At 44.5% G+C, this 27,634-nt stretch overlaps 1 protein-coding gene across 1 annotated transcript in view; it reads left to right on the top strand.

Annotated features, from left to right (window-relative positions):
* The window catches only part of LOC133577208 (uncharacterized), a 224,382-nt gene that overhangs the window by 108,687 nt on the left and 88,061 nt on the right, over positions 1-27,634 (top strand). The window contains exons 10-28 of the mRNA XM_072912544.1: positions 2,954-3,120; positions 6,942-7,057; positions 7,114-7,220; positions 12,462-12,581; positions 12,652-12,747; positions 12,820-12,947; positions 13,226-13,319; positions 13,393-13,547; positions 17,973-18,324; positions 18,392-18,469; positions 18,906-19,067; positions 19,152-19,256; positions 19,337-19,432; positions 20,839-20,964; positions 21,033-21,185; positions 21,251-21,405; positions 26,620-26,746; positions 26,822-27,005; positions 27,128-27,148. Of these exons, the coding sequence (XP_072768645.1) occupies positions 2,954-3,120; positions 6,942-7,057; positions 7,114-7,220; positions 12,462-12,581; positions 12,652-12,747; positions 12,820-12,947; positions 13,226-13,319; positions 13,393-13,547; positions 17,973-18,324; positions 18,392-18,469; positions 18,906-19,067; positions 19,152-19,256; positions 19,337-19,432; positions 20,839-20,964; positions 21,033-21,185; positions 21,251-21,405; positions 26,620-26,746; positions 26,822-27,005; positions 27,128-27,148 (2,542 nt within the window). The remainder of the gene's footprint in view (positions 1-2,953; positions 3,121-6,941; positions 7,058-7,113; positions 7,221-12,461; positions 12,582-12,651; positions 12,748-12,819; positions 12,948-13,225; positions 13,320-13,392; positions 13,548-17,972; positions 18,325-18,391; positions 18,470-18,905; positions 19,068-19,151; positions 19,257-19,336; positions 19,433-20,838; positions 20,965-21,032; positions 21,186-21,250; positions 21,406-26,619; positions 26,747-26,821; positions 27,006-27,127; positions 27,149-27,634) is intronic.

The raw sequence follows: 27,634 nt of genomic DNA on the forward strand, positions 1-27,634 counted from the left end.
CTGATAGTGGCCTTCAACTCTTCTGCGTTTTTGGGTCTGGCATTCTGCATCTTCCTTTTCACAATACCCCACAGATTTTCTATGGGGCTAAGGTCAGGGGAGTTGGCGGGCCAATTTAGAACAGAAATACCATTGTCCGTAAACCAGGCACGGGTAGATTTTGCGCTGTGTGCAGGCGCCAAGTCCTGTTGGAACTTGAAATCTCCATCTCCATAGAGCAGGTCAGCAGCAGGAAGCATGAAGTGCTCTAAAACTTGCTGGTAGACGGCTGCGTTGACCCTGGATCTCAGGAAACAGAGTGGACCGACACCAGCAGATGACATGGCACCCCAAACCATCACTGATGGTGGAAACTTTACACTAGACTTCAGGCAACGTGGATCCTGTGCCTCTCCTGTCTTCCTCCAGACTCTGGGACCTCGATTTCCAAAGGAAATGCAAAATTTGCTTTCGTCAGAAAACATGACTTTGGACCACTCAGCAGCAGTCCAGCTGGTGTCGGTCCACTCTGTTTTCTGAGATCCAGGGTCAACGCAGCCGTCTACCAGCAAGTTTTAGAGCACTTCATGCTTCCTGCTGCTGACCTGCTCTATGGAGATGGAGATTTCAAGTTCCAACAGGACTTGGTGCCTGCACACAGCGCAAAATCTACCCGTGCCTGGTTTACGGACTATGGTATTTCTGTTCTAAATTGGCCCGCCAACTCCCCTGACTTTAGCCCCATAGAAAATCTGTGGGGTATTGTGAAAAGGAAGATGCAGAATGCCAGACCCAAAAACGCAGAAGAGTTGAAGGCCACTATCAGAGCAACCTGGGCTCTCATAACACCTGAGCAGTGCCAGAAACTCATCGACTCCATGCCACGCCGCATTAACGCAGTAATTGAGGCAAAAGGAGCTCCAACCAAGTATTGGGTATTGTACATGCTCATATTTTTCATTTTCATACTTTTCAGTTGGCCAACATTTCTAAAAATCCCTTTTTTGTATTAGCCTTAAGTAATATTCTAATTTTGTGACACACGGAATTTTGGATTTTCATTTGTTGCCACTTCAAATCATCAAAATTAAATGAAATAAACATTTGAATGCATCAGTCTGTGTGCAATGAATAAATATAATGTACAAGTTACACCTTTTGAATGCAATTACTGAAATAAATCAAGTTTTTCAAAATATTCTAATTTACTGGCTTTTACCTGTGTGTGTGTGTGTGTGTATATATATATATATATATATATATATATATATATATATATATATATATATATATATATATATATATATATATATATATATATATATATGCGGCACTATTAGGAATGTTCATTTACGTTGACTTTTATAGACTGGATATTTTATATATTAGATTACATATTAGGTTATTTTCTATATTTTTTATTTTATTTCATCCCATTTATATATATTTTTTAACTTTGTACCTTAGCTTTTTTAATAAATTAAACGTGACTTTATTTTATTACTTTATTATATTTATTTAATTTTTGCATTTCATTTAACGTTACTTGATGAATTAAATGTTTATGTTATTACTTAATTATATTTCTTTTTTTAATTTCATTTTATCCCATTTTTATATGATTTTATTTTTGTAAAATAAATTAAGTTACTTAATTTTTCATTGTATTTTTGTCATTATTTAACCTTATCTATTAAATTAAATGTTAATATATTTCATTTGATGCCATTTATTTACTTTTATTTAATACATAAAATGTTGTATTTATTATATTTCTTTTTTCATTTAATTGTATCCCATTCTTATTTCATTTATTTTCCACATTTAATTTAACTTTATAAAATAAAATACATCTTTATTTATTTCCTTACTTTATTATATACATTTTTAAATTAAATTTTAACCCATTTTTATTTTATTTTATTTGTATACTTTATTGAACTTTATTTAATAAACTAAATGTAAGTTTATTTTACCTAATAATGTTATTTTAAATATATATATATTTTATTGTACATACGTGTAGCTGTGAATTTGAATGAATCCTTTATCTGTTTAAAATATTTTTTAATAATAATTTAATATATTTAAAAAACATTTATATATAATTTTTTTTTTTCTTCTTTTTTTATGGAAATGTAAACCTGTAAAAAATAAAATTCAAAACCATGACAATTTATCATGGTTAGTTGGTTCTTTGTCCATTATAAATGGAAAATGTTCATTGCTAGAGCATAAAAAATTAAATAAAATTAACTTTTTCAACAACATGAGGACGGTGTGGACATAAAATGTCCCCATTTAGTCACCTTTACACACCTTTATTCCAATATAGTCATGCTGTTAGGAGCTGAGCCAATCAGAGGCCACGATACTGAACAGCACATTCTGATTGCTTTGAGCCCCCTAGTGGCCAATAATACTGCAGTCTTGCTATTTTTTCGTCCTTTTTTCCATTTTTGTTTCTGAAAATTATTAATTTAGGCCCAAATTATTTTTTGGAATAAGAAAAAGGATGGATTTTTAACCCCAAAAAATTAAAAGTAGTAAAAAAAGAAAGAAAACAAGTAGATTTCCTGACATTGTTGCAGTGCATCCTGCTGCTTATGCCGCAAACCCCACCCTTGTGGCACGTAAAGCTGGGCAAAACAAACACCCAGGACCCTGCATGCATCCGACTGCAAACAAACACTCGCTTTTTATACGTGAAGTTTTTGTGCGTGGCTCATCTGCAAAGGAAAACATTTGGAATTAGCTCGCGGAGCTTCTGGAAAAACACCAAGCCAACATTCCTCCGCAGATACCCACACCAGCTTTGGGGGAGAAAAAAAGATGATTAGTGACTCACTTCTCCTGACTTTTGTGGTTTGTGTGCTGGAAACATCTGCTGGAGTTGTGGTTTCCCCAGTGACTCACATGTGAAACACGACCGCCGGCAGGCCACTTCATTAGGTACACCTTCCCTTCCACGCAGATCTCCGACATCCAAGTCAACGGCCAGTCGGACGACATGACGGCCAAAGAGCGCCTGCTGCTGTGGTCCCAGAGGATGGTGGAGGGATACCCGGGTCTGCGCTGCGACAACTTCACCAGCAACTGGCGAGACGGCAAGCTCTTCAACGCCATCATACACAAACACAGGTGACACGCAAAGAAGCGTACCTCCAAACACCACACAGTTTACGTAAAGAAGCGCACCTCTAAACACCACACAGTTTACGTAAAGAAGCGCACCTCCAAACACCACACAGTTTACGTAAAGAAGCGCACCTCTAAACACCACACAGTTTACGTAAACATGACACAGTGTACGTAAAGAAGCGCACCTCTAAACACCACACAGTTTACGAAAAACACCAAACAGTTTACGTAAAGAAGCGCACCTCTAAACACCACACAGTTTACGTAAAGAAGCGCACCTCTAGACACCACACCGTTTACGTAAACACGACACAGTTTACGTAAAGAAGCGCACCTCTAGACACCACACAGTTTACGTAAACACCAAACAGTTTACGTAAAGAAGCGCACCTCTAAACACCACACAGTTTACGTAAAGTAGCGCACCTCTAAACACCACACAGTTTACGTAAACACAACACAGTTTACGTAAAGAAGCGCACCTCTAAACACCACACAGTTTACGTAAAGAAGCGCACCTCTAAACACCACACAGTTTACGTAAACACGACACAGTTTACGTAAAGAAGCGCACCTCTAAACACCACACAGTTTACGTAAAGAAGCGCACCTCTAAACACCACACAGTTTACGTAAAGAAGCGCACCTCGAAACACCACACAGTTTACGTAAAGAAGCGCACCTCCAGACACCACAGTTTACGTAAAGAAGCACACCTCTAAACACCACACAGTTTACGTAAAGAAGCGCATCTCTAGACACCACACAGTTTACGTAAAGAAGCGCACCTCTAAACACCACACAGTTTACGTAAAGAAGCGCACCTCTAAACACCACACAGTTTACGTAAAGAAGCGTACCTCTAAACATGACACAGTTTACGTAAAGAAGCGCACCTCTAAGCACCACACAGTTTACGTAAACATGACACAGTGTACGTAAAGAAGCGCACCTCTAAACACCACACAGTTTACGTAAAGAAACGCATCTCTAGACACCACACCTTTTATGTAAACACGACACAGTTTACGTAAAGAAGCGCACCTCTAGACACCACACAGTTTACGTAAAGCGCACCTCTAAACACCACACAGTTTACACAAAGAAGCGCACCTCTAGACACCACACAGTTTACGTAAACACCAAACAGTTTATGTAAAGAAGCGCACCTCTAAACACCACACAGTTTACGTAAAGAAGCGCACCTCTAGACACCACACCGTTTACGTAAACACGACACAGTTTACGTAAAGAAGCGCACCTCTAGACACCACACAGTTTACGTAAACACCAAACAGTTTACGTAAAAAAGCGCACCTCTAAACACCACACAGTTTACGTAAAGAAGCGCACCTCTAAACATGACACAGTTTACGTAAAGAAGCGCACCTCCAAACACCACACAGTTTACGTAAAGAAGCGCACCTCCAAACACCACACAGTTTACGTAAAGAAGTGCACCTCTAGACACCACACAGTTTACGTAAAGAAGCGCACCTCTAAACACCACACAGTTTGCGTAAAGAAGCGCACCTCCAAACACCACACAGTTTACATAAAGAAGCACACCTCTAAGCACCACACAGTGTACGTAAAGAAGCGCACCGCTAAACACCACACAGTTTACGTAAAGAAGCGCACCTCCAAACACCACACAGTTTACGAAAAGAAGCGCACCTCTAAACATGACACAGTTTACGTAAAGAAGTGCACCTCCAAACACCACACAGTTTACGTAAAAAAGCGCACCTCCAAACACCACACAGTTTACGTAAAGAAGCGCACCTCCAAACACCACACAGTTTACGTAAAGAAGCGCACCTCTAAACATGACACAGTTTACGTAAAGAAGCGCACCTCTAAACATGACACAGTTTACGTAAAGAAGCGCACCTCTAAACATGACACAGTTTACGTAAAGAAGCGCACCTCTAAACATGACACAGTTTACGTAAAGAAGTGCACCTCCAAACACCACACAGTTTACGTAAAAAAGCGCACCTCTAAACATGACACAGTTTACGTAAAGAAGCGCACCTCCAAACACCACACAGTTTACGTAAAGAAGCGCACCTCTAAACATGACACAGTTTACGTAAAGAAGCGCACCTCTAAACATGACACAGTTTACGTAAAGAAGCGCACCTCTAAACATGACACAGTTTACGTAAAGAAGCGCACCTCTAAACACCACACAGTTTACGTAAAGAAGCGCACCTCTAGACACCACACAGTTTACGTAAAGAAGCGCACCTCCAAACACCACACAGTTTACGTAAAGAAGCGCACCTCTTAAGCACCACACAGTGTACGTAAAGAAGCGCACCTCTAAACACCACACAGTTTACGTAAAGAAGCGCACCTCTAAACACCACACAGTTTACGTAAAGAAGCGCACCTCTAAACACCACACAGTTTACATAAAGAAGCGCACCTCTAAACATGACACAGTTTACATAAAGAAGCGCACCTCTAAACATGACACAGTTTACGTAAAGAAGCGCACCTCTAGACACCACACAGTTTACGTAAACACCAAACAGTTTACATAAAGAAGCGCACCTCTAAACACCACACAGTTTACGTAAAGAAGCGCACCTCTAGACACCACACCGTTTACGTAAACACCAAACAGTTTACGTAAAGAAGCGCACCTCTAAACACCACACAGTTTACGTAAAGAAGCGCACCTCTAAACACCACACAGTTTACGTAAAGAAGCGCACCTCCAGACACCACACAGTTTACGTAAACACTACACAGCTTACGTAAAGAAGCGCCCCTCTAGAAACCACACAGTATACGTAAAGAAGCGCACCTCTAAACACCACACAGTTTACGTAAAGAAGCACACCTCTAAACACCACACCGTTTACGTAAACACAACAGTTTACGTAAAGAAGCGCACCTCTAAACACCACACAGTTTACGTAAAGAAGCGCACCTCTAAACACCACACAGTTTACGTAAAGAAGCGCACCTCTAAACATGACACAGTTTACGAAAAGAAGTGCACCTCCAAACACCACACAGTTTACGTAAAAAAGCGCACCTCTAAACACCACACAGTTTACGTAAAGAAGCGCACCTCTAAACACCACACAGTTTACGTAAAGAAGCTCACCTCTAAACACCACACAGTTTACATAAAGAAGCGCACCTCTAAACATGACACAGTTTACGTAAAGAAGCGCACCTCTAAACACCACACAGTTTACGTAAAGAAGCGCACCTCTAGACACCACACAGTTTACGTAAACACCAAACAGTTTACATAAAGAAGCGCACCTCTAAACACCACACAGTTTACGTAAAGAAGCGCACCTCTAGACACCACACCGTTTACGTAAACACCAAACAGTTTACGTAAAGAAGCGCACCTCTAAACACCACACAGTTTACGTAAAGAAGCGCACCTCTAAACACCACACAGTTTACGTAAAGAAGCGCACCTCCAGACACCACACAGTTTACGTAAACACTACACAGCTTACGTAAAGAAGCGCCCCTCTAGAAACCACACAGTATACGTAAAGAAGCGCACCTCTAAACACCACACAGTTTACGTAAAGAAGCACACCTCTAAACACCACACCGTTTACGTAAACACAACAGTTTACGTAAAGAAGCGCACCTCTAAACACCACACAGTTTACGTAAAGAAGCGCACCTCTAAACACCACACAGTTTACGTAAAGAAGCGCACCTCTAAACATGACACAGTTTACGTAAAGAAGCGCACCTCCAAACACCACAAAGACACAAAATGTCACCCTCGGTGGCCATGTTGGATCTCCATGACTACAAAGTGCTGTCCTCAGACCGGGCCTGGTGGACCTGGACCAGGTGGGCCGGCAGAGCAACCAGAAGAACCTGGAACAGGCCTTCAGCGTGGCGGAGCGGGAGCTGGGTGTGACCAGGCTGCTGGACCCAGAAGGTGAGGAGGCGGAGGATGTGCCTGAGGTAAAAGTCACATGGTGTGGTGTGTTGCAGACGTGGACGTGCCTCACCCTGACGAGAAGTCCATCATCACCTACGTGTCCTCGCTCTATGATGTCATGCCTCGGGTTCCCGCCGCTCAGGACGCCGTCAAAGCCAACGTGAGTCCTCAACTTCCTGTTGGTGACCCTCTACTGGCAGGATCACTGAAGGGGCGGGGCTAGACACATCTTCACCACTAAGACTGGATAGGACTGCTCTACTATGACAGACTAGATAGGACTGCTCTACTATGACAGACGAGATATGACTGCTCTAGTATGACAGACTAGATATAACTGCTCTACTATGACTGACTAGATAGGACTGCACTAGTATGACAGTCTAGATAGGACTGCGCTACTATGACAGACTAGATAGAACTGCTCTACTATGACAGACTAGATAGGACTGGTCTTGTCTGACTGACTAGATAGGACTGCGCTACTATGACAGACTATATAGAGCTGCGTTAGTATGACAGACTGGAAAGGACTGCTCTAGTATGACTGACTAGATAGGACTGCTCTGCTATGACAGACTAGATAGGACTACTCTAGTATGACTGATTAGATAGGACTGCACTAGTATGACAGACTAGATAGGACTGCCCTAGTATGACAGACTAGATAGGACTGCTCTACTATGACAGACTAGATAGGTCTGCTCTAGTATGACAGACTAAATAGGTCTGCTTTAGTCTGACAGACTAGATAGGACTGCGCTAGTATGACTGACTAGATAGGACAGCTCTAGTATGACAGACTAGTTAGGACTGCGCTAGTATGACAGACTGGAATGGACTGCTCTAGTATGACTGACTAGATAGGACTGCTCTGCTATGACAGACTAGATAGGACAGCTCTAGTATGACAGACTAGATAGAACAGCCCTAGTTTTACAGGCTACATAGGATACAGACTGGATAGGGCATCTCTAGTCTGACAGACTAGGTAGGAGACGGACTAGATAGGACATCTGCCGTTTGACAGACCAGATAGGACAGCCCTAGATTGACCGACAAGATAGGAATATAGTTCGGACAGCCTTAGTTTGACAGGCTACGGAGAATACAGACTAGATAGGACATGTGTAATGTTACAAACTAGATAGGACAGCCCTAGATTGACAGGCTATGTAGGATATAGACTAGATAAAGCATCTCTAGTCTGACAGACTAGATAGGAGACAGATTAGATAAGAAATCTATAGTTTGACAAATTAGATAGGACAGCCCTAGTTTGACAGGCTACATAGGATACAGACTGGATAGGGCATCCCTAGTCTGACAGACTAGGTAGGAGACGGACTAGATATGACACCTGCAGTTTGACAGACCGGATAGGACAGCCCTAGTTTGACAGGCTAAATAGGATACAGACTGGATAGGGCATCTCTAGTCTGACAGACTAGGTAGGAGACAGACTAGATAGGACATCTGCCGTTTGACAGACCAGATAGGACAGCCCTAGATTGACGGACAAGATAGGAAGATAGTTAGGACAGCCTTAGTTTGACAGACTACGGAGAATACAGACTAGATAGGACATCTGTAATTTTACAAATTAGATAGGACACCCCTAGATTGACAGGCTATGTAGGATATAGCCTAGATAGGGCATCACTAGTCTGACAGACTAGATAGGAGACAGATTAGATAAGAAATCTGTAGTTTGACAAACTAGATAGGACAGCCCTAGTTTGACAGGCTACATAGGATACAGACTGGATAGGGCATCTCTAGTCTGACAGACTAGGTAGGAGACTGACTAGATAGGACATCTGCTGTTTGAGAGACCAGATAGGACAGCCCTAGTTTGACAGACAATATAATAGATAGGACAGCCCTAGTTTGACAGGCTACGGAGAATACAAACTAGATAGGAAATCTGTAGTTTGACAAACTAGATAGGACAGCCCTAGTTTTACAGGCTACATAGGATACAGACTGGATAGGGCATCTCTAGTCTGACAGACTAAGCAGGAGACTGACTAGATAGAACATCTGCTGTTGAGAGACCAGATAGGGCAGCCCTAGATTGACGGACAAGATAGGAAGATAGTTAGGACAGCCTTAGTTTGACAGGCTACGGAGAATACAGACTAGATAGGACATCTGTAATGTTACAAACTAGATAGGACAGCCCTAGATTGACAGGCTATGTAGGATATAGACTAGACAGGGCATCTCTAGTCTGAAAGACTAGATAGGAGACGTACTAGATAGGGAATCTGTAGTTTGACAAACTAGATAGGACAGCCCTAGTTTGACAGGCTACGTAGGATACAGACTGGATAGGGCATCTCTGGTCTGACAGACTAGGTAGGAGACGGACTAGATAGGACACCTGCAGTTTGACAGGCTATGTAGGATACAGACTAGATAGGGCATCTCTAGTCTGACAGACTAGGTAGGAGACTGACTAGATAGGACATCTGCTGTTTGAGAGACCAGATAGGACAGCCCTAGTTTGACAGTCAATATAGGAGAATAGATAGGACAGCCCTAGTTTGACAGGCTACGGAGAATACAAACTAGATAGGAAATCTGTAGTTTGACAAACTAGATAGGACAGCCCTAGTTTTACAGGCTACATAGGATACAGACTGGATAGGGCATCTCTAGTCTGACAGACTAGGTAGGAGACAGACTAGATAGGACATCTGCCATTTGACAGACCAGATAGGACAGCCCCAGATTGACGGACAAGATAGGAAGATAGTTAGGACAGCCTTAGTTTGACAGGCTACGGAGAATACAGACTAGATAGGACATCTGTAATTTTACAAACTAGATAGGACAGCCCTAGATTGACAGGCTATGTAGGATATGGACTAGATAGGGCATATCTAGTCTGACAGACTAGATTAGGAGACAGACTAGATAGGGAATCTGTAGTTTGACAAATTAGATAGGACAGCCCTAGTTTGACAGGCTACGTAGGATACAGAGTAGATAGGGCATCTGTAATTTTACAAACTAGATAGGACAGCCCTAGATTGACAGGCTATGTAGGATATAGACTAGATAGGGCATCTCTAGTCTGACAGACTAGATAGGAGACATACTAGATAGGGAATCTGTAGTTTGACAAACTAGATAGGACAGCCCTAGTTTGACAGGCTACGTAGGATACAGACTAGATAGGGCATCTGTAATTTTACAAACTAGATAGGACAGCCCTAGATTGACAGGCTATGTAGGATATAGACTAGATAGGGCATCTCTAGTCCGACAGACTAGATAGGGAATCTGTAGTTTGACAAACTAGATAGGACAGCCCTAGTTTGACAGGCTACGTAGGATACAGACTAGATAGGGCATCTCTAGTCCGACAGACAAGATAGAAGACGGACTAGATACGACAACTGCAGTTTGACAGGCCCAGATAGGACAGCCCGAGTTTAACAGACAAGATAGGAGAATAGATAGGACAGCCCTAGTTTGACAGGCTACGTAGGATACAGACTAGATAGGGCATCTCTAGTCCGACAGACTAGATAGAAGACGGACTAGATACGACAACTGCAGTTTGACAGACCAGATAGGACAGCCCTAGTTTGACAGACAAGTTAGGAGAATAGATAGGACAGCCCTAGTTTGACAGGCTACGTAGGATACAGACTAGATAGGGCATCTGTAATTTTACAAACTAGATAGGACAGCCCTAGATTGACAGGCTATGTAGGATATAGACTAGATAGGGCATCTCTAGTCCGACAGACGAGATAGGGAATCTGTAGTTTGACAAACTAGATAGGACAGCCCTAGTTTGACAGGCTATGGAGAATACAGACTAGATAGGACATCTTTAGTCAGACAGACTAGATAGGAGACGAACTAGATAGATCATCTGCAGTTTGACAGACCAGATAGGATAGCCCTAATTTAACAGACAAGATAGGAGAATAGATAGGACAGCCTTAGTTTGACAGGCTACGGAGAATACAGACTAGATAGGACATCTGTAATTTTACAAACTAGATAGGACAGCCCTAGATTGACAGGCTATGTAGGATATAGACTAGATAGGGCATCTCTAGTCTGACAGACTAGATAGGAGACATACTAGATAGGGAATCTGTAGTTTGACAAACTAGATAGGACAGCCCTAGTTTGACAGGCTACGTAGGATACAGACTAGATAGGGTCTCTGTAATTTTACAAACTAGATAGGACAGCCCTAGATTGACAGGCTATGTAGTATATAGACTAGATAGGGCATCTCTAGTCCGACAGACTAGATAGGAGACAGACTAGATAGGGATTCTGTAGTTTGACAAACTAGATAGGACAGCCCTAGTTTGACAGGCTACGTAGGATACAGACTAGATAGGGCATCTCTAGTCCGACAGACTAGATAGAAGACGGACTAGATATGACAACTGCAGTTTGACAGACCAGATAGGACAGCCCTAGTTTGACAGACAAGATAGGAGAATAGATAGGACAGCCCTAGATTGACAGGCTATGTAGGATATAGACTAGATAGGGCATCTCTAGTCTGACAGACTAGATAGGAGACAGACTAGATAGGGAAACTGTAGTTTGACAAACTAGATAGGACAGCTTGACAGGCTACGTAGGATACAGACTAGATAGGGCATTACAAACTAGATAGGACAGCCCTAGATTGACAGGCTATGTAGGATATAGACTAGATAGGGCATCTCTAGTCCGACAGACTAGATAGGAGACAGACCAGATAGGGAATCTGTAGTTTGACAAACTAGATAGGACAGCCCTAGTTTGACAGGCTACGTAGGATACAGACTAGATAGGGCATCTCTAGTCCGACAGACAAGATAGAAGACGGACTAGATACGACAACTGCAGTTTGACAGACCAGATAGGACAGCCCTAGTTTGACAGACAAGATAGGAGAATAGATAGGACAGCCCTAGTTGACAGGCTACGGAGAATACATACTAGATACGACACCCGCAGTTTGACAGACCAGATAGGACAGCCATAGTTTGACATACAAGATAGGAGAATAGATAGGACAGCCCCAGTTTGACAGGCTATGGAGAATACAGACTAGATAGGACATCTTTAGTCAGACTAGATAGGAGACGGACTAGATAGATCATCTGCAGTTTGACAGACCAGATAGGATAGCCCTAGTTTAACAGACAAGATAGGAGAATAGATAGGACAGCCCTAGTTTGACAGGCTACGGAGAATACAGACTAGTTGGACATCTTTAGTCAGACAGACTAGAGAGGAGAGACTAGATAGGCATGCTCTTGTATGTTCTAGTCCATCAGGCTACGTCTGTCCTATCGAGTCTTTAGCATAAAATGATATGCACGATTGCAAGGCAAAGGTCTTCTCTAAAAAAAGAGATGTTTGTGCGTAGGAGCTGGAGCTGCGCTGGCAGGAGTACTACGAGCTGGTCACCATGCTCCTGCAGTGGATGCGACACCACATCCTGGTCTTCGAGGAGCGCAAGTTCCCCAGCAGCTACGAGGAGATCGAGGTGCGTGACGGCGGCGCCACTCGTCACACACGCGGGGGCGCGACTAACTCTGCTGAGGTTCCCCCCGCAGGTTCTCTGGCGGCAGTTCCTGAAGTTCAAGGAGACGGAGCTCCCCGCCAAGGAGGCGGACAAGAACCGCTCCAAGCACATCTTCAAGTCCTTCGAGGTGGGTCCAGGACTCCGCCTCTTCCAAAGCACGCCTGTGACTGTGACTCCTCCCCCCTCGCCTGTCTCGCAGGGCGCGGTCCAAGCGGGACACGTCAAGGTGCCGCCGGGCCACCACCCGCTGGACGTGGAGAAGGAGTGGGGTCGGCTGCACGTGGCCATCTTGGAGCGCGAGCGGCTCCTGAGGACGGAGTTTGAGAGGCAAGTCCCGCCCCCTAAAAAGACCCGAGTCATGGGTTTCTCCGCATGACTCACGGCCACACCCAAAAGGGAAACTCATGACACGGTTGACTGCCATCCGCGACACGCAAACAAAACCAGAGAAAAAAAGCACAAGAGCGACTATTTTAGATCATGGCGTTCATGCAACAGGGCTACGATTTTTGCTTCCACACCCGCCGGAAGATGGAGTGAGTGCTCCGCCTCCTCCCGCCGCCGCCCGCCGTCTCTCATGTCTCCCTCTTGTCCCGCCCCTGCAGGCTGGAGCGCCTCCAGAGGATCGTGGGCAAGGTCCAGACCGAGTCGGGGGTGTGCGAGGAGCAGCTCAACCAGGCGGAGACGCTGCTGCAGACGGTGAGACTTCCTCCTCTGCCGGGCCCGCAGCAGGAAGTGACATCACGTGTGGGGGGGGTGTGGCCGTTTGCAGGACGTGCGGATGCTAAACGCGGGCAAGCCCCTGCAGCACACGGCCGAGGTGGAGGCGGATCTGGAAAAGGCGGAGGGGATGATTCGCTTCCTCTTCAACGACGTTCAGACGCTGAAGGACGGGCGCCACCTTCAGGCCGAGCAGATGTACCGCAGGTACCAGGAAATAGTCACATTATTTACCCTCTTTATGAAAATCAACCCTATTTTAGTTCCTAGACCAATCACAGCCGATAGTAATAGAAGATACACTTTTTTTCAATTGTCAAATACGTGAAAAAAATTATGCCAACAATTATTTAATTAAAGCAACTGAGCAACGTACCTCTTTTCTAGTCATACAGCATATGCCCAAAACACAAACAAAGCCTGAAAACAACTGCATGAGAGAAATGCTGCAAGTTGACAGTACACAAGGGAAGTCAGCCAAGCTACCAGAAACTTAACATGCGCGAACATACCAACTTGCCAAAAACACAAGCAAAGCCTGAAAACAACTGCATGAGGAAAATGTTGCAAGTTGACGTCGCAAAATGGAAGCTAGCCAGGTTACCAGAAAGTGATCTCGGCAACCAGGAAGTTAGCCGAGTTTCCAGGAAGTTAACAACTTGCCAAGAAGACAAACAAAACCTGTAAGCAACTGCATGAGAGCAATGTTCCAAGTTAACAGTACACAAAGTGGAAGTTAGCCAAACTACCAGGGAGTTAGCATGCGCAAACAAAATAACTTGCCAAAAACACAAACAAACCCTCAAAACAACTGTATGAGGAAAATGTTGCAAGTTGACGTCGCAAAATGGAAGTTAGCCAGGTTACCAGGAAGTTATCTCAGCAGCCAGGAAGTTAGCCGAGTTTCCAGGAAGTTAACAACTTGCCAATAACACAAACAATCCCTGTAAACGACTGCATGAGAGCAATGTTCCAGGTTAACAGTACACAATGGAAGTTAGCCAAGCTACCAGAAAGTTAACATGCGAGAACATAACAACTTGCAAAAAAACAAGCAAAGCCTGTAAACAACTGCATGAGGAAAATGTTGCAAGTTGTCGTCGCAAAATGGAAGTCAGCCAGGTTACCAGGAAGTTATCTCGGCAGCCAGGAAGTTAGCCGTGTTTCCAGGAAGTTAACAACTTGCCAATAACACAAACAATCCCTGTAAATGACTGCATGAGAGCAATGTTCCAAGTTAACAGTACACAACGGAAGTCAGCCAAGCAGAAACTTAACATGCGCGAACATAACAACTTGCCAAAACCACAAGCAAAGCCTGAAAACAACTGCATGAGGAAAATGTTGCAAGTTGACGTCGCAAAATGGAAGCTGGCCAGGTTACCAGAATGTGATCTCGGCAACCAGGAAGTTAGCCGAGTTTCCAGGAAGTTAACAACTTGCCAAGAAGACAAACAAACCCTGTAAACAACTGCATGAGAGAAATGTTCCAAGTTAACAGTACACAATGGAAGTTAGCCAAGCTACCAGGGAGTTAGCCAGGCTACCAGGAAGTTAGCATGCGCAAACAAAATAACTTTCCAAAAAACACAAACAAACCCTAAAACAACCGTATGAGAGAAATGCTGCAAGTTGACAGTACACAATGGAAGTTAGCCAAGCTACCAGAAAGTTAACATGCGCGAACATAACAACTTGCCTAAAACACCAACAAACCCTGAAAACATCTGCATGTGAGAAATGCTGCAAGTTGACAGTATACAACGGAAGTTAGCCAAACTACCAGGAAGTTATCTCAGCAACCAGGAATGCACAAACATAACTTGCCGAAAACACAAACAAACCCTGAAAACAACTGCATGAGAAAAATGCTGCTAGTTGACAGTATACAATGAAAGTTAGCCAGGCTAGCTGGAAGATAGCGAGGCAGCCAGGAAGTTAGCATGCACAAACATAACAACTTGCCAAAAACACAAACAAACCCTAAAAACAACTGCATGTGAGAAATGCTGCAAGTTGACAGTACACAACGGGAGTTAGTCAAGCTACCAGAAAGTTATCTCAGCAACCAGGAAGTTAGCATGCGCAAACATAAAAACTTGCCAAAAACACTAACAAACCCTGGAAACAACTGTATGAGAGAAATGTTGCAAGTTGACAGTACACAACGGAAGTAAGCCAAGCTACCAGGAAGTTATATCAGCAACCAGGAAGTTAGCATGCACAAACATAGCAACTTGCCAAAAATACAAACAAACTCTATAAACAACTGCATGTGAGAAATGCTGCAAGTTGACTGTACACAACGGAAGTTAGCCACGCTACCAGGAAGTTTTCTCAGCTACCAGGAAGTTAGCATGCACAAACATAACAACTTGCCAAAAACACAAGCAAACCCTAAAAACAACTGTAGAGAGAAATGCTGCAAGTTGACAGTACCGTACACAATGGAAGTTTGCCAAGCTACCAGTAAGTTAACATGCGTGAACATAACAACTTGCCAAAAACACTAACAAACCCTGAAAACAACTGCATGTGAGAAATGCTGCTAGATGACAGTTTACAATGAAAGTTAGCCAGGCTACTTGGAAGATAGCAAGGCAGCCAGGAAGTTCGCATGCACAAACATAACAACTTGCCAAAAACACAAACAAACCCTAAAAACAACTGTAGAGAGAAATGCTGCAAGTTGACAGTACACAATGGAAGTTTGCCAAGCTACCAGTAAGTTAACATGCGAGAACATAACAACTTGCCAAAAACACTAACAAACCCTAAAAACAACTGCATGTGAGAAATGCTGCAAGTTGACAGTACACAACGGGAGTTAGCCAAGCTACCAGGAAGTTATCTCAGCAACCAGGAAGTAAGCATACGCAAACATAAAAACTTGCCAAAAACACTAACAAACCCTGGAAACAACTGTATGAGAGAAATGCTGCAAGTTGACAGTACACAACGGAAGTAAGCCAAGTTACCAGGAAATTATATTAGCAACCAGGAAGTTAACATGCTCAAACATAACAACTTGCCACAAACACAAACAAACCCTAAAAACAACTGTAGAGAGAAATGCTGCAAGTTGACAGTACACAATGGAAGTTAGCCAAGCTACCAGAAAGTTAACATTTGTGAACATAACAACTTGCCAAAATCACTAACAAACTCCGAAAACAACTGCATGTGAGAAATGCTGCAAGTTGACAGTATACAGTAGAAGTTAGCCAAGCTACCAGGAAGTTATCTCAGCAACCAGGAAGTTAGCATGCACAAACATAACAACTTGCCAAAAAAACACAAACAAACCCTCAAAACAACTGCAGGGGAGAAATGCTGCAAGTTGACAGTACACAACGGAAGTTAGCCAAGTTACCAGGAAGTTATTTCAGCAACCAGGAAGTCAACATGCACAAACATAACAACTTGCCAAAAATACAAACAAACTCTAAAAACAGCTGCATGTGAGAAATGCTGCAAGTTGACAGGATACAACGGAAGTTAGCCAAGTTACCAGGAAGTTATTTCAGCAACCAGGAAGTTAACATGCACAAACATAACAACTTGCCACAAACACAAACAAACCCTAAAAACAACTGTAGAGAGAAATGCTGCAAGTTGACAGTACACAATGGAAGTTAGCCAAGCTACCAGAAAGTTAACATTTGTGAACATAACAACTTGCCAAAATCACTAACAAACTCCGAAAACAACTGCATGTGAGAAATGCTGCAAGTTGACAGTATACAGTAGAAGTTAGCCAAGCTACCAGGAAGTTATCTCAGCAACCAGGAAGTTAGCATGCACAAACATAACAACTTGCCAAAAAAACACAAACAAACCCTCAAAACAACTGCAGGGGAGAAATGCTGCAAGTTGACAGTACACAACGGAAGTTAGCCAAGTTACCAGGAAGTTATTTCAGCAACCAGGAAGTCAACATGCACAAACATAACAACTTGCCAAAAACACAAACAAACCCTTAAAAACAACTGTAGAGAGAAATGCTGCAAGTTGACAGTACACAATGGAAGTTAGCCAAGCTACCAGAAAGTTAACATTTGCGAACATAACAGCTTGCCAAAAACACTGACAAACTCCGAAAACAACTGCATGTGAGAAATGCTGCAAGTTGACAGTATACAATAGAAGTTAGCCAAGCTACCAGGAAGTTATCTCAGCAACCAGGAAGTTAGCATGCACAAACATAACAACTTGCCAAACAAACCCTCAAAACAACTGCAGGGGAGAAATGCTGCAAGTTGACAGGACACAATGGAAGTTAGCCAAGTTACCAGGAAGTTATTTCAGCAACCAGGAAGTCAACATGCACAAACTTAACAACTTGCCAAAAACACTAACAAACCCTTAAAAACAACTGTAGAGAGAAATGCTGCAAGTTGACAGTACACAATGGAAGTTAGCCAAGCTACCAGAAAGTTAACATGCGCGAACATAACAACTTGCCAAAAACACTAACAAACCCTGAAGACAACTGCATGTGAGAAGTGCTGCAAGTTGACAGCACACAACTAGGGAACCAAAACGGATGGATGGATTTTAGATCTCTGTTTTTATAAACAACCCGGTTCTTCTCATGAGACCGCGTACCTAAGACACCGTTTCTGCCTGCAGGGTGTATCATCTCCACGAGAGGCTGGTGAACCTCCGCAGCGAGTACAACCTGCGCCTCAAGTCGGGCGTGACCATGGCGCAGATCCCCATGACCCAGATCCCCATGACCCTTGTCAACCAGGCCCACGTCCTGCAGCAGGCCCCCGTGCGGCTGCGGCCCGAGCTGGACGAGGTCACGCTGCGCTACGTGCAGGACCTGCTGGGCTGGGTGGAGGAGAACCAGCGGCGGGTGGACCAGGGCGAATGGGGCTCCGACCTGCCCACCGTGGAGTCCCAGCTGGGCAACCACCGCGGACTGCACCTGTCCGTGGAGGAGTTCCGGTCTAAGATCGAACGGGCCAAGGCGGATGAGGTGACGACTGTTCTGAGCGTTGGCGTCCTTGTCGCTCCTTGTGTGACCTATCACCTCTGTGCCGCAGAGTCAGATCTCACCTGCGAGTAAGGCCGCCTACCGCGACTACCTGAGCCAACTGGAACTTCAGTACGGGAAGCTTCTGGTGAGTCAGCTTCAAACACTTATGATATTTATTAAACAAGACAAGAAGCAAGGAATTAAACAGACATAATTAAATTTGGCTCAATGAGGAGAAACGCGTAGACACTGTACACTTGTATGGTGTCGTCCCAAGATTGTACGCCTCCTCTTTTATTTGGACTTTCCCTGATTACATGGCAACAGCTGTTTCTAAGGGAAGGGGGTCGTAAACAGCCATCGCCTTTGATTACAAAACAGTTCAAAGAAAAGGTGCCTGGAGGGGAGTCAGGCCCTCCTTCCTCTCCGCTTTGTAGATCACACAGTGGAGTTTTACAAGCCTTCTGCTTGGTAGGATCAAAGACAGCTTTTGTCTGCTCACAAGGCGAGCTGAACTCAATGTAACACAAAGTTTTGTGATGCAATTATTCTGACAACGGGTCTTCATACTCCGCTCTCAGAACGCCTCTAAGGCCCGCCTTCGCTACCTGGACCAGCTCCACGCCTTCGTCACCGCCGCCACCAAGGAGCTGATGTGGCTCAACGAGAAGGAGGAAGAGGAGGTCAACTACGACTGGAGCGAGCGCAACACCAACATGGCGGCCAAGAAGGACAACTACTCGGTAACTCCTCGGTCCCGCCCGGTTGGGGGGTTAGGGGACATGTTCGCTCGCGGCCCTCAGTGACGCGGCGTCTCCTGTTTTCAGGGTCTAATGAGGGAGCTGGAGGTGCGGGAGAAGAAGACAAACGGCGTCCAGGTGTCGGGAGACAAGCTGCTGAAAGACGGACACCCCGCCAGGAAGACCATAGAGGTAGGACGTCCCCGCCCCCAGTCCCCGAGTCCTCGTCAACATCAGGTGACGTTGCCTTGGCGGTTGTCGTCCCGATGCAGGCTTTCACCGCCGCTCTGCAGACTCAGTGGAGTTGGATGCTTCAGCTGTGCTGCTGCATCGAGAGTCACCTGAAGGAGAACACCGCCTACTTCCAGGTGGGTTCCTGTGGGCCCCTGTGGGTCCCTGTGGGTCCCTGTGAGTCCCTGTGGGTCCCTGTGGGTCAGGGTTCCTCTCCCTGTACATGCTCGCCTCAAGTTAGCGGCTAGAAACTCCCAATTCAGGGTGGGGTTCTGTTTCCCGTTTCTAGGGGCGTCCCGGTCCGATATCAGCCAAAAAACTGATTAAGGTTCGGTAGGTCCGATACAAGCGGTCTGCTCTGCTACTGCTAACGTCTCTTCTTGCTCGATTTTTCAGCAAAATAAAAGTCAACATGCAGACATTAAAAATGTCACTAGAACTTACATGCCACACTAAATAACTTCTCTGTGGTATTCCAACATAAATGAAATGCATTCAAACAAACGCGCTAGCTCGATGCTAATTCACATGGGATTCACCATATACATGCTACTGATTAGCATTAGTGAGTTTACATGGCGTTTTCAACGAGGGTTTGCCATTCCACAATACAAAATAAGTTAAGGTTAAAAATGACGTATTGTTCGGGCTACCAGTATATCAGTATCAAATTAGGAATATCAAAAATACGACGTGGTTCGTTCCACTCAACGCAGACGTCATAAAGCCATCAAAGATCACACACGAGCACCGACATTTTGGCGCAAGCATGAGGCGACAGGGCAAAAATATATTTGTGGAAAGTTGTGTTCAAGTTTCGCGTTTGCATCTCATTGCCCATAACTGTGGTGCGTTCAAGGACCCTAGAAACAGAGGGCGTAGACTTTATTTGGATTATCTCATTTGCGAGTACGGCGTTAAGTACAAGACGCTAGATGGCGGTAGTGTTTTTTTGTTGCGCCCAAAAAGTGTTAATACTGTAAGTGTTGCACTTATTACGCACCAGGTTGGTTGTAACGTGCATTTTAGTTTAAATCCATCCATCCATCCATTTTCTACCGCTTATTCCCTTTGGGGTCGCGGGGGGCGCTGGAGCCTATCTCAGCTACAATCGGGCGGAAGGCGGGGTACACCCTGGACAAGTCGCCACCTCATCGCAGGGCCAACACAGATAGACAGACAACATTCACACTCACATCCACACACTAGGGCCAATTTAGTGTTGCCAATCAACTTATCCCCAGGTGCATGTCTTTGGAAGTGGGAGGAAGCCGGAGTACCCGGAGGGAACCCACGCAGTCACGGGGAGGACATGCAAACTGATAAATCGCCATGTAAAATCGCTAATGCTAATCGATAGCATCTCAAAGGCAAAGCCTTACTTATTTTTCGGCATTGAAAAACCCAGGTACCGTCACGTGGCACGGTTGGATTTTGCGTACGACCGGCGAGATTTGGTCCATGGGGGCCCTTGAGGAGGGGGACCCAGAATGTGGTGCTCCGGTCATTTGTCAGTTCTCTGATGGTTCCTCTCCTGCCGCAGTTTTTTGCTGACGTGAAAGAGGCGGAGAACAAGCTGAAGAAGATGCAGGACGCCATGAAGAGGAAGTACACGTGCGAGCGCACCACCACCGTCACCCGGCTGGAGGACCTCCTACAGGACGCCGCCGTGAGTCCGTTCGTTTTTGGCCGCACTTTGATCCGCCAACCCCGCCCTCCTGACTTGTTTGCGTCCAGGACGAGAAGGAGCAGCTGGGCGAGTTCAGGACTCACCTGGAGGGCCTGAAGCGCCGCGCCAAGACGGTGGTGCAGCTGAAGCCGCGCAACCCCGCCACCGCCATCAAGAGCAAACTGCCCATCCAGGCGGCGTGCGACTTCAAGCAGATGGAGGTAGGTCGCACCTCGGGCGGCCGTTTTGGCAGACGGCGCTCACGGCTCACGCATGCGTCCGCCAGATCACCGTCCACCGAGGCGACGAGTGCGCCCTGCTCAACAACTCTCAGCCGTTCAAGTGGAAGGTGCTCAACCGCGAGGGGAGCGAGGCGTCGGTGCCGTCCGTCTGCTTCCTGGTCACGCCCACCAACAAGGACGCCGTCAACAGCGTCGCCGGGTGAGTCAGCCAGAAGGTTAACCAGTCCATGAGCCAGTCTCCCAGGAAGTTAGCCAGGCTACCTGGAAGTTAGCTATGCAACTACAGTAGGATGTTAGCTAGACTACTAAAAGTTAATCAGGCTTTTAAGAAGTTGGCCTAGCTACTAGAAAGTTAGCCAGGCTATCAGAAAATTAGCCAGGATACCTGGAAGTTAGCCAAGTTACCAGGATGTAAGCCAGGCTATCAGGAAGTTAGCTATGCAACTACAGTAGGATATTAACTAGACTACGAAAAGTTAATCAGGCTTTTAAGAAGTTGGCCTAGCTACTAGAAAGTTAGCCTGGCTATCAGAAAATTAGCCAGGATACCTGGAAGTTAGCCAAGTTACCAGGATGTAAGCCAGGCTATCAGGAAGTTAGCTATGCAACTACAGTAGGATATTAACTAGACTACGAAAAGTTAATCAGGCTTTTAAGAAGTTGGCCTAGCTACTAGAAAGTTAGCCTGGCTATCAGAAAATTAGCCAGGATACCTGGAAGTTAGCCAAGTTACCAGGATGTAAGCCAGGCTATCAGGAAGTTAGCTATGCAACTACAGGTAGGATGTTAACGAGACTACGAAAAGTTAATCAGACTTTTAAGGAGTTGGCCTAGCTACTAGAAAGTTAGCCAGACTATCAGAAAATTAGCCAGGATACCTTGAAGTTAGTAGCCAGGCTACCAGGATGTAACCCAGGCTACCAGAAAGTTAGCTATGCAACTACAGTAGGATGTTACCTAGACTACGAAGCGTTAATCAGGCTTTTAAGAAGTTGGCCTAGCTACTAGAAAGTTAGCCAGGCTACCTGGAAGTTATCCAAGCTACCTAAAGGTTAGCCAGGCAATCAAGCGGTAAGCCAGGCTACCAAAAAGTTAGCTAGGCAACTACAGTAGCATGTTAGCTGGACTACAAAGAAGTTAGCCAGGCAACCAGAAAGTTAGCTAGGCAACTACTGTAGGATGTTAGCTAGACTACGAAAAGTTAATCAGGCTTTTTAGAAGTTGGCCTAGCCACTAGAAAGTTATCCAAGCTACCCAAAGGTTAGCCAGGCAATCAAGCGGTTAGCCAGGCTACCTGGAAGTTAGCCAGGCTACCAAAACGTTAGATAGGCAACTACAGTAGGATGTTAGCTAGACTATGAAACGTTAATCAGGCTTTTAAGAAGTTGGCCTAGCTACTAGAAAGTTAGCCAGGCTACCTGGAAGTTAGCCAGGCTACCTGGAAGTTAGCTATGCAACTACAGTAGGATGTTAACTAGACTACGAAACGTTAATCAGGCTTTTAAGAAGTTGGCCTAGCTACTAGAAAGTTAGCCAGGCTACCTGGAAGTTAGCTATGCAACTACAGTAGGATGTTAACTAGACTACGAAAAGTTAATCAGGCTTTTAAGAAGTTGGCCTAACTACTAAAAAGTTAGCCAGGCTACATGGAAGTTGTCCAAGCTACCCGAAAGTCAGCCAGGCTATCAGAAAATTAGCCAGGATACCTTGAAGTTAGTAGCCAGGCTACCAGGATGTAAGCCAGGCTATCAGAAAGTTAGCTATGCAACTACAGTAGGATGTTACCTAGACTACGAAGCGTTAATCAGGCTTTTAAGAAGTTGGCCTAGCTACTAGAAAGTTAGCCAGGCTACCTGGAAGTTATCCAAGCTACCTAAAGGTTAGCCAGGCAATCAATCGGTAAGCCAGGCTACCTGGAGATTAGTCAGGCTACCTGGAAGTTAGCCAGGCTACCAAAAGTTATCTAGGCAACTACAGTAGCATGTTAGCTGGACTACAAAGAAGTCAGCCAGGCAACCAGAAAGTTAGCTAGGCAACTACAGTAGGATGTTACCGAGACTACTAAAAGTTAATCAGACTTTTAAGAAGTTGGCCTAGCTACTAGAAAGTTAGCCAGGTTACATGGATGTTATCCAAGCTCCCTGAAAGTTAGCCAGGCTATCAGAAAATTAGCCAGGATACCTTGAAGTTACAGTAGGATGTTAGCTAGACTACGAAAAGTTAATTAGGCTTTTTAGAAGTTGGCCTAGCCACTAGAAAGTTATCCAAGCTACCCAAAGGTTAGCCAGGCAATCAAGCTGTTAGCCAGGCTACCAAAAAGTTAGCTATGCAACTACAGTAGGATATTAACTAGACTACGAAAAGTTAATCAGACTTTTAAGGAGTTGGCCTAGCTACTAGAAAGTTAGCCAGACTATCAGAAAATTAGCCAGGATACCTGGAAGTTAGCCAAGTTACCAGGATGTAAGCCAGGCTATCAGGAAGTTAGCTATGCAACTACAGGTAGGATGTTAACAAGACTACGAAAAGTTAATCAGACTTTTAAGGAGTTGGCCTAGCTACTAGAAAGTTAGCCAGACTATCAGAAAATTGGCCAGGATACCTTGAAGTTAGTAGCCAGGCTACCAGGATGTAAGCCAGGCTATCAGAAAGTTAGCTATGCAACTACAGTAGGATGTTACCTAGACTACGAAGCGTTAATCAGGCTTTTAAGAAGTTGGCCTAGCTACTAGAAAGTTAGCCAGGCTACCTGGAAGTTATCCAAGCTACCTAAAGGTTAGCCAGGCAATCAATCGGTAAGCCAGGCTACCTGGAGATTAGTCAGGCTACCTGGAAGTTAGCCAGGCTACCAAAAGTTATCTAGGCAACTACAGTAGCATGTTAGCTGGACTACAAAGAAGTCAGCCAGGCAACCAGAAAGTTAGCTAGGCAACTACAGTAGGATGTTACCGAGACTACTAAAAGTTAATCAGACTTTTAAGAAGTTGGCCTAGCTACTAGAAAGTTAGCCAGGTTACATGGATGTTATCCAAGCTCCCTGAAAGTTAGCCAGGCTATCAGAAAATTAGCCAGGATACCTTGAAGTTACAGTAGGATGTTAGCTAGACTACGAAAAGTTAATCAGGCTTTTTAGAAGTTGGCCTAGCCACTAGAAAGTTATCCAAGCTACCCAAAGGTTAGCCAGGCAATCAAGCGGTTAGCCAGGCTACCAAAAAGTTAGCTATGCAACTACAGTAGGATGTTAACTAGACTACGAAAAGTTAATCAGGCTTTTAAAGAGTTGGCCTAGCTACTAGAAAGTTAGCTGGGCTATCAGAAAATTAGCCAGGATACCTTGAAGTTAGTAGCCAGGCTACCAGGATGTAAGCCAGGCTATCAGAAAGTTAGCTATGCAACTACAGTAGGATGTTACCTAGACTACGAAGCGTTAATCTGGCTTTTAAGAAGTTGGCCTAGCTACTAGAAAGTTAGCCAGGCTTCCTGGAAGTTATCCAAGCTACCTAAAGGTTAGCCAGGCAATCAAGCGGTAAGCCAGGCTACCTGGAGATTAGTCAGGCTACCTGGAAGTTAGCCAGGCTACCAAAAAGTTAGCTAGGCAACTACAGTAGCATGTTAGCTGGACTACAAAGAAGTCAGCCAGGCAACCAGAAAGTTAGCTAGGCAACTACAGTAGGATGTTACCGAAACTACTAAAAGTTAATCAGGCTTTTTAGAAGTTGGCTTGGCCACTAGAAAGTTAGCCAGGCTACCCAAAGGTTAGCCAGGCAATCAAGCGGTTAGCCAGGCTACCTGGAAGTTAGCCAGGCTACCAAAAAGTTAGCTATGCAACTACAGTAGGATGTTAACTAGACTACGAAAAGTTAATCAGGCTTTTAAGAAGTTGGCCTAACTACTAGAAAGTTAGCCAGGCTACATGGAAGTTATCCAAGCTGCCCGAAAGTTAGCCAGGCTATCAGAAAATTAGCCAGCCTACCAGGATGTAAGCCAGGCTATCAGAAAGTTAGCTATGCAACTAAAGTAGGATGTTAACTAGACTACGAAAAGTTAATCAGGCTTTTAAGGAGTTGGCCTAGCTACTAGAAAGTTAGCCAGGCTACCTGGAAGTTATCCCAGCTACCCGAAGGTTAGCCAGGCAATCAAGCGGTTGGCCAGGCTACCTGGAAGTTAGCTGGACTACAAAGAAGTTAGCCAGACAACCAGAACGTTAGCTAGGCAACTACAGTAGGATGCTAGCTAGACTACGAAGAAGTTAGCTAGGCTAATAAGAAGTGAGCTCGACTAACCGGTAAGTTAATCGGGCTTTTAGAAAGTCAACTAGACAGATAGAAAAATCGGAAGTTAGCGAGGCTAATAAGAAGTGAGCTCGAATAACCGGTAAGTTAATCAGGCTTTTAGAAAGTTAACTAGACAGATAGAAAAATCGGAAGTTAGCCAGGCTAATAAGAAGTGAGCTCGACTAACCGGTAAGTTAATCAGGCTTTTAGAAAGTTAACTAGACAGATAGAAAAATCGGAAGTTAGCTAGGCTACTAAGAAGTGAGCTCGACTAACCGGTAAGTTAATCGGGCTTTTAGAAAGCCAACTAGACAGATAGAAAAATCAGAAGTTAGCCAGGCTAATAAGAAGTGAGCTCGACTAACCGGTAAGTTAATCGGGCTTTTAGAAAGTTAACTAGACAGATAGAAATATCGGAAGTTAGCCAGGTTAATAAGAAGTGAGCTTGACTAACCGGTAAGTTAATCGGGCTTTTAGAAAGTTAACTAGACAGATAGAAAAATCGGAAGTTAGCCAGGCTAATAAGAAGTGAGCTTGACTAACCGGGAAGTTAATCGGGCTTTTAGAAAGTCAACTAGACAGATAGAAAAATCGCAAGTTAGCGAGGCTAATAAGAAGTGAGCTCGACTAACCGGTAAGTTAGTCGGGCTTTTAGAAAGTTAACTAGACAGATAGAAAAATCGGAAGTTAGCCAGGCTAATAAGAAGTGAGCTTGACTAACCGGTAAGTTAATCGGGCTTTTAGAAAGTTAACTAGACAGATAGAAAAATCGGAAGTTAGCCAGGCTAATAAGAAGTGAGCTCGACTAACTGGTAAGTTAATCAGGCTTTTAGAAAGTTAACTAGACAGATAGAAAAATCGGAAGTTAGCGAGGCTAATAAGAAGTGAGCTCGACTAACCGGTAAGTTAGTCGGGCTTTTAGAAAGTTAGCTAGACAGATAGAAAAATCGGAAGTTAGCCAGGCTAATAAGAAGTGAGCTTGACTAACCGGTAAGTTAATCGGGCTTTTAGAAAGTTAACTAGACAGATAGAAAAATCAAAAGTTTGCTAGGCTAGCAGGAAGTTAACCAGGCTATCAGGAAGTTAGCCAGGCTAGCAGGAAGTACCTCCGACTTATATGAAATCTCCATCTTCCTCAGACTGGAGGGCAACCTGCAGAAGCTGCAGACCACGTGGCAGACCTTGTTTGTGGACCTCAGGAGCCTCCTGTCCTGGCAGTACCTCATGAGGGACATCCACATCATCAACACCTGGAACGTCTCTATGGTAACGCCACGCCCTTGTTGTTGTCCTCGTTGTTGATGAAGTCCTTTAGCAGAACAGTCCCGCTCCGTGTGACAGTTCAAGACCCTGACGGTGGAGGAGTACCGGCTGGCCCTGAGGAACCTGGAGCTGCACTACCAGGACTTCCTGAGGGACAGCCAGGACTCGCAGACGTTTGGAGCCGAGGACCGCATGCAGGTGGAGTCCAGCTACAACAAGTCCAACCAGCACTACAACACGCTGGTCAGCACCGCCGAACAAGGTGGGTCTCTTGCCCGCGACTCTGTAGACCCTCTGTAGACCCTCTGTAGACCTTAGTCAGCGCTCCGTGGGTCACACACGCTGTGATTGGTCAATCAGCTGACTGTTGACTTCACCTTACAGGCTACGTGCCGCCCAAGACAGGTAAGCCGCCTCCATCCGTGCCCGCGTGTCCTCGTTTTCTCCACTGTGTCCCACAGTCCCAGTCTGTCTTCCCGTCTCAACTCAGACCCAAATCCACAATGCCACCCAAATCCACAATGGCGTTATTTACTTTTATTGCTGGCCTTATTATGCACCAATGGCAGTTACGCAGAGCGGGGTTGTGTTCACGACCCCTCGGAATTATGAGTATCAACAAGCAAGTAGTTTCTTGTACGTTCTGTTTTGCTGCAAAAATTATATAAAATTTGATTTTATTTAAAAATTTTTAATTCAATACTTAGTTATGACTTAACCCTAACTATAAAAAAATAAATAAAATAAAATAAAATAAACAAAAACAAAAAAATAATAACAAGGAATAATAGGAACATTTAAATAACAACCCCAACCCCAAATAAAAAAATATACAAAAAAAGTGATTTATTATATTAGTAAATTTAAAAAAAATGAATAAATAAACGAAAA

The sequence above is a fragment of the Nerophis lumbriciformis genome, linkage group LG37 (assembly GCF_033978685.3).
Source record: "Nerophis lumbriciformis linkage group LG37, RoL_Nlum_v2.1, whole genome shotgun sequence".
NCBI lineage: Eukaryota > Metazoa > Chordata > Actinopteri > Syngnathiformes > Syngnathidae > Nerophis > Nerophis lumbriciformis.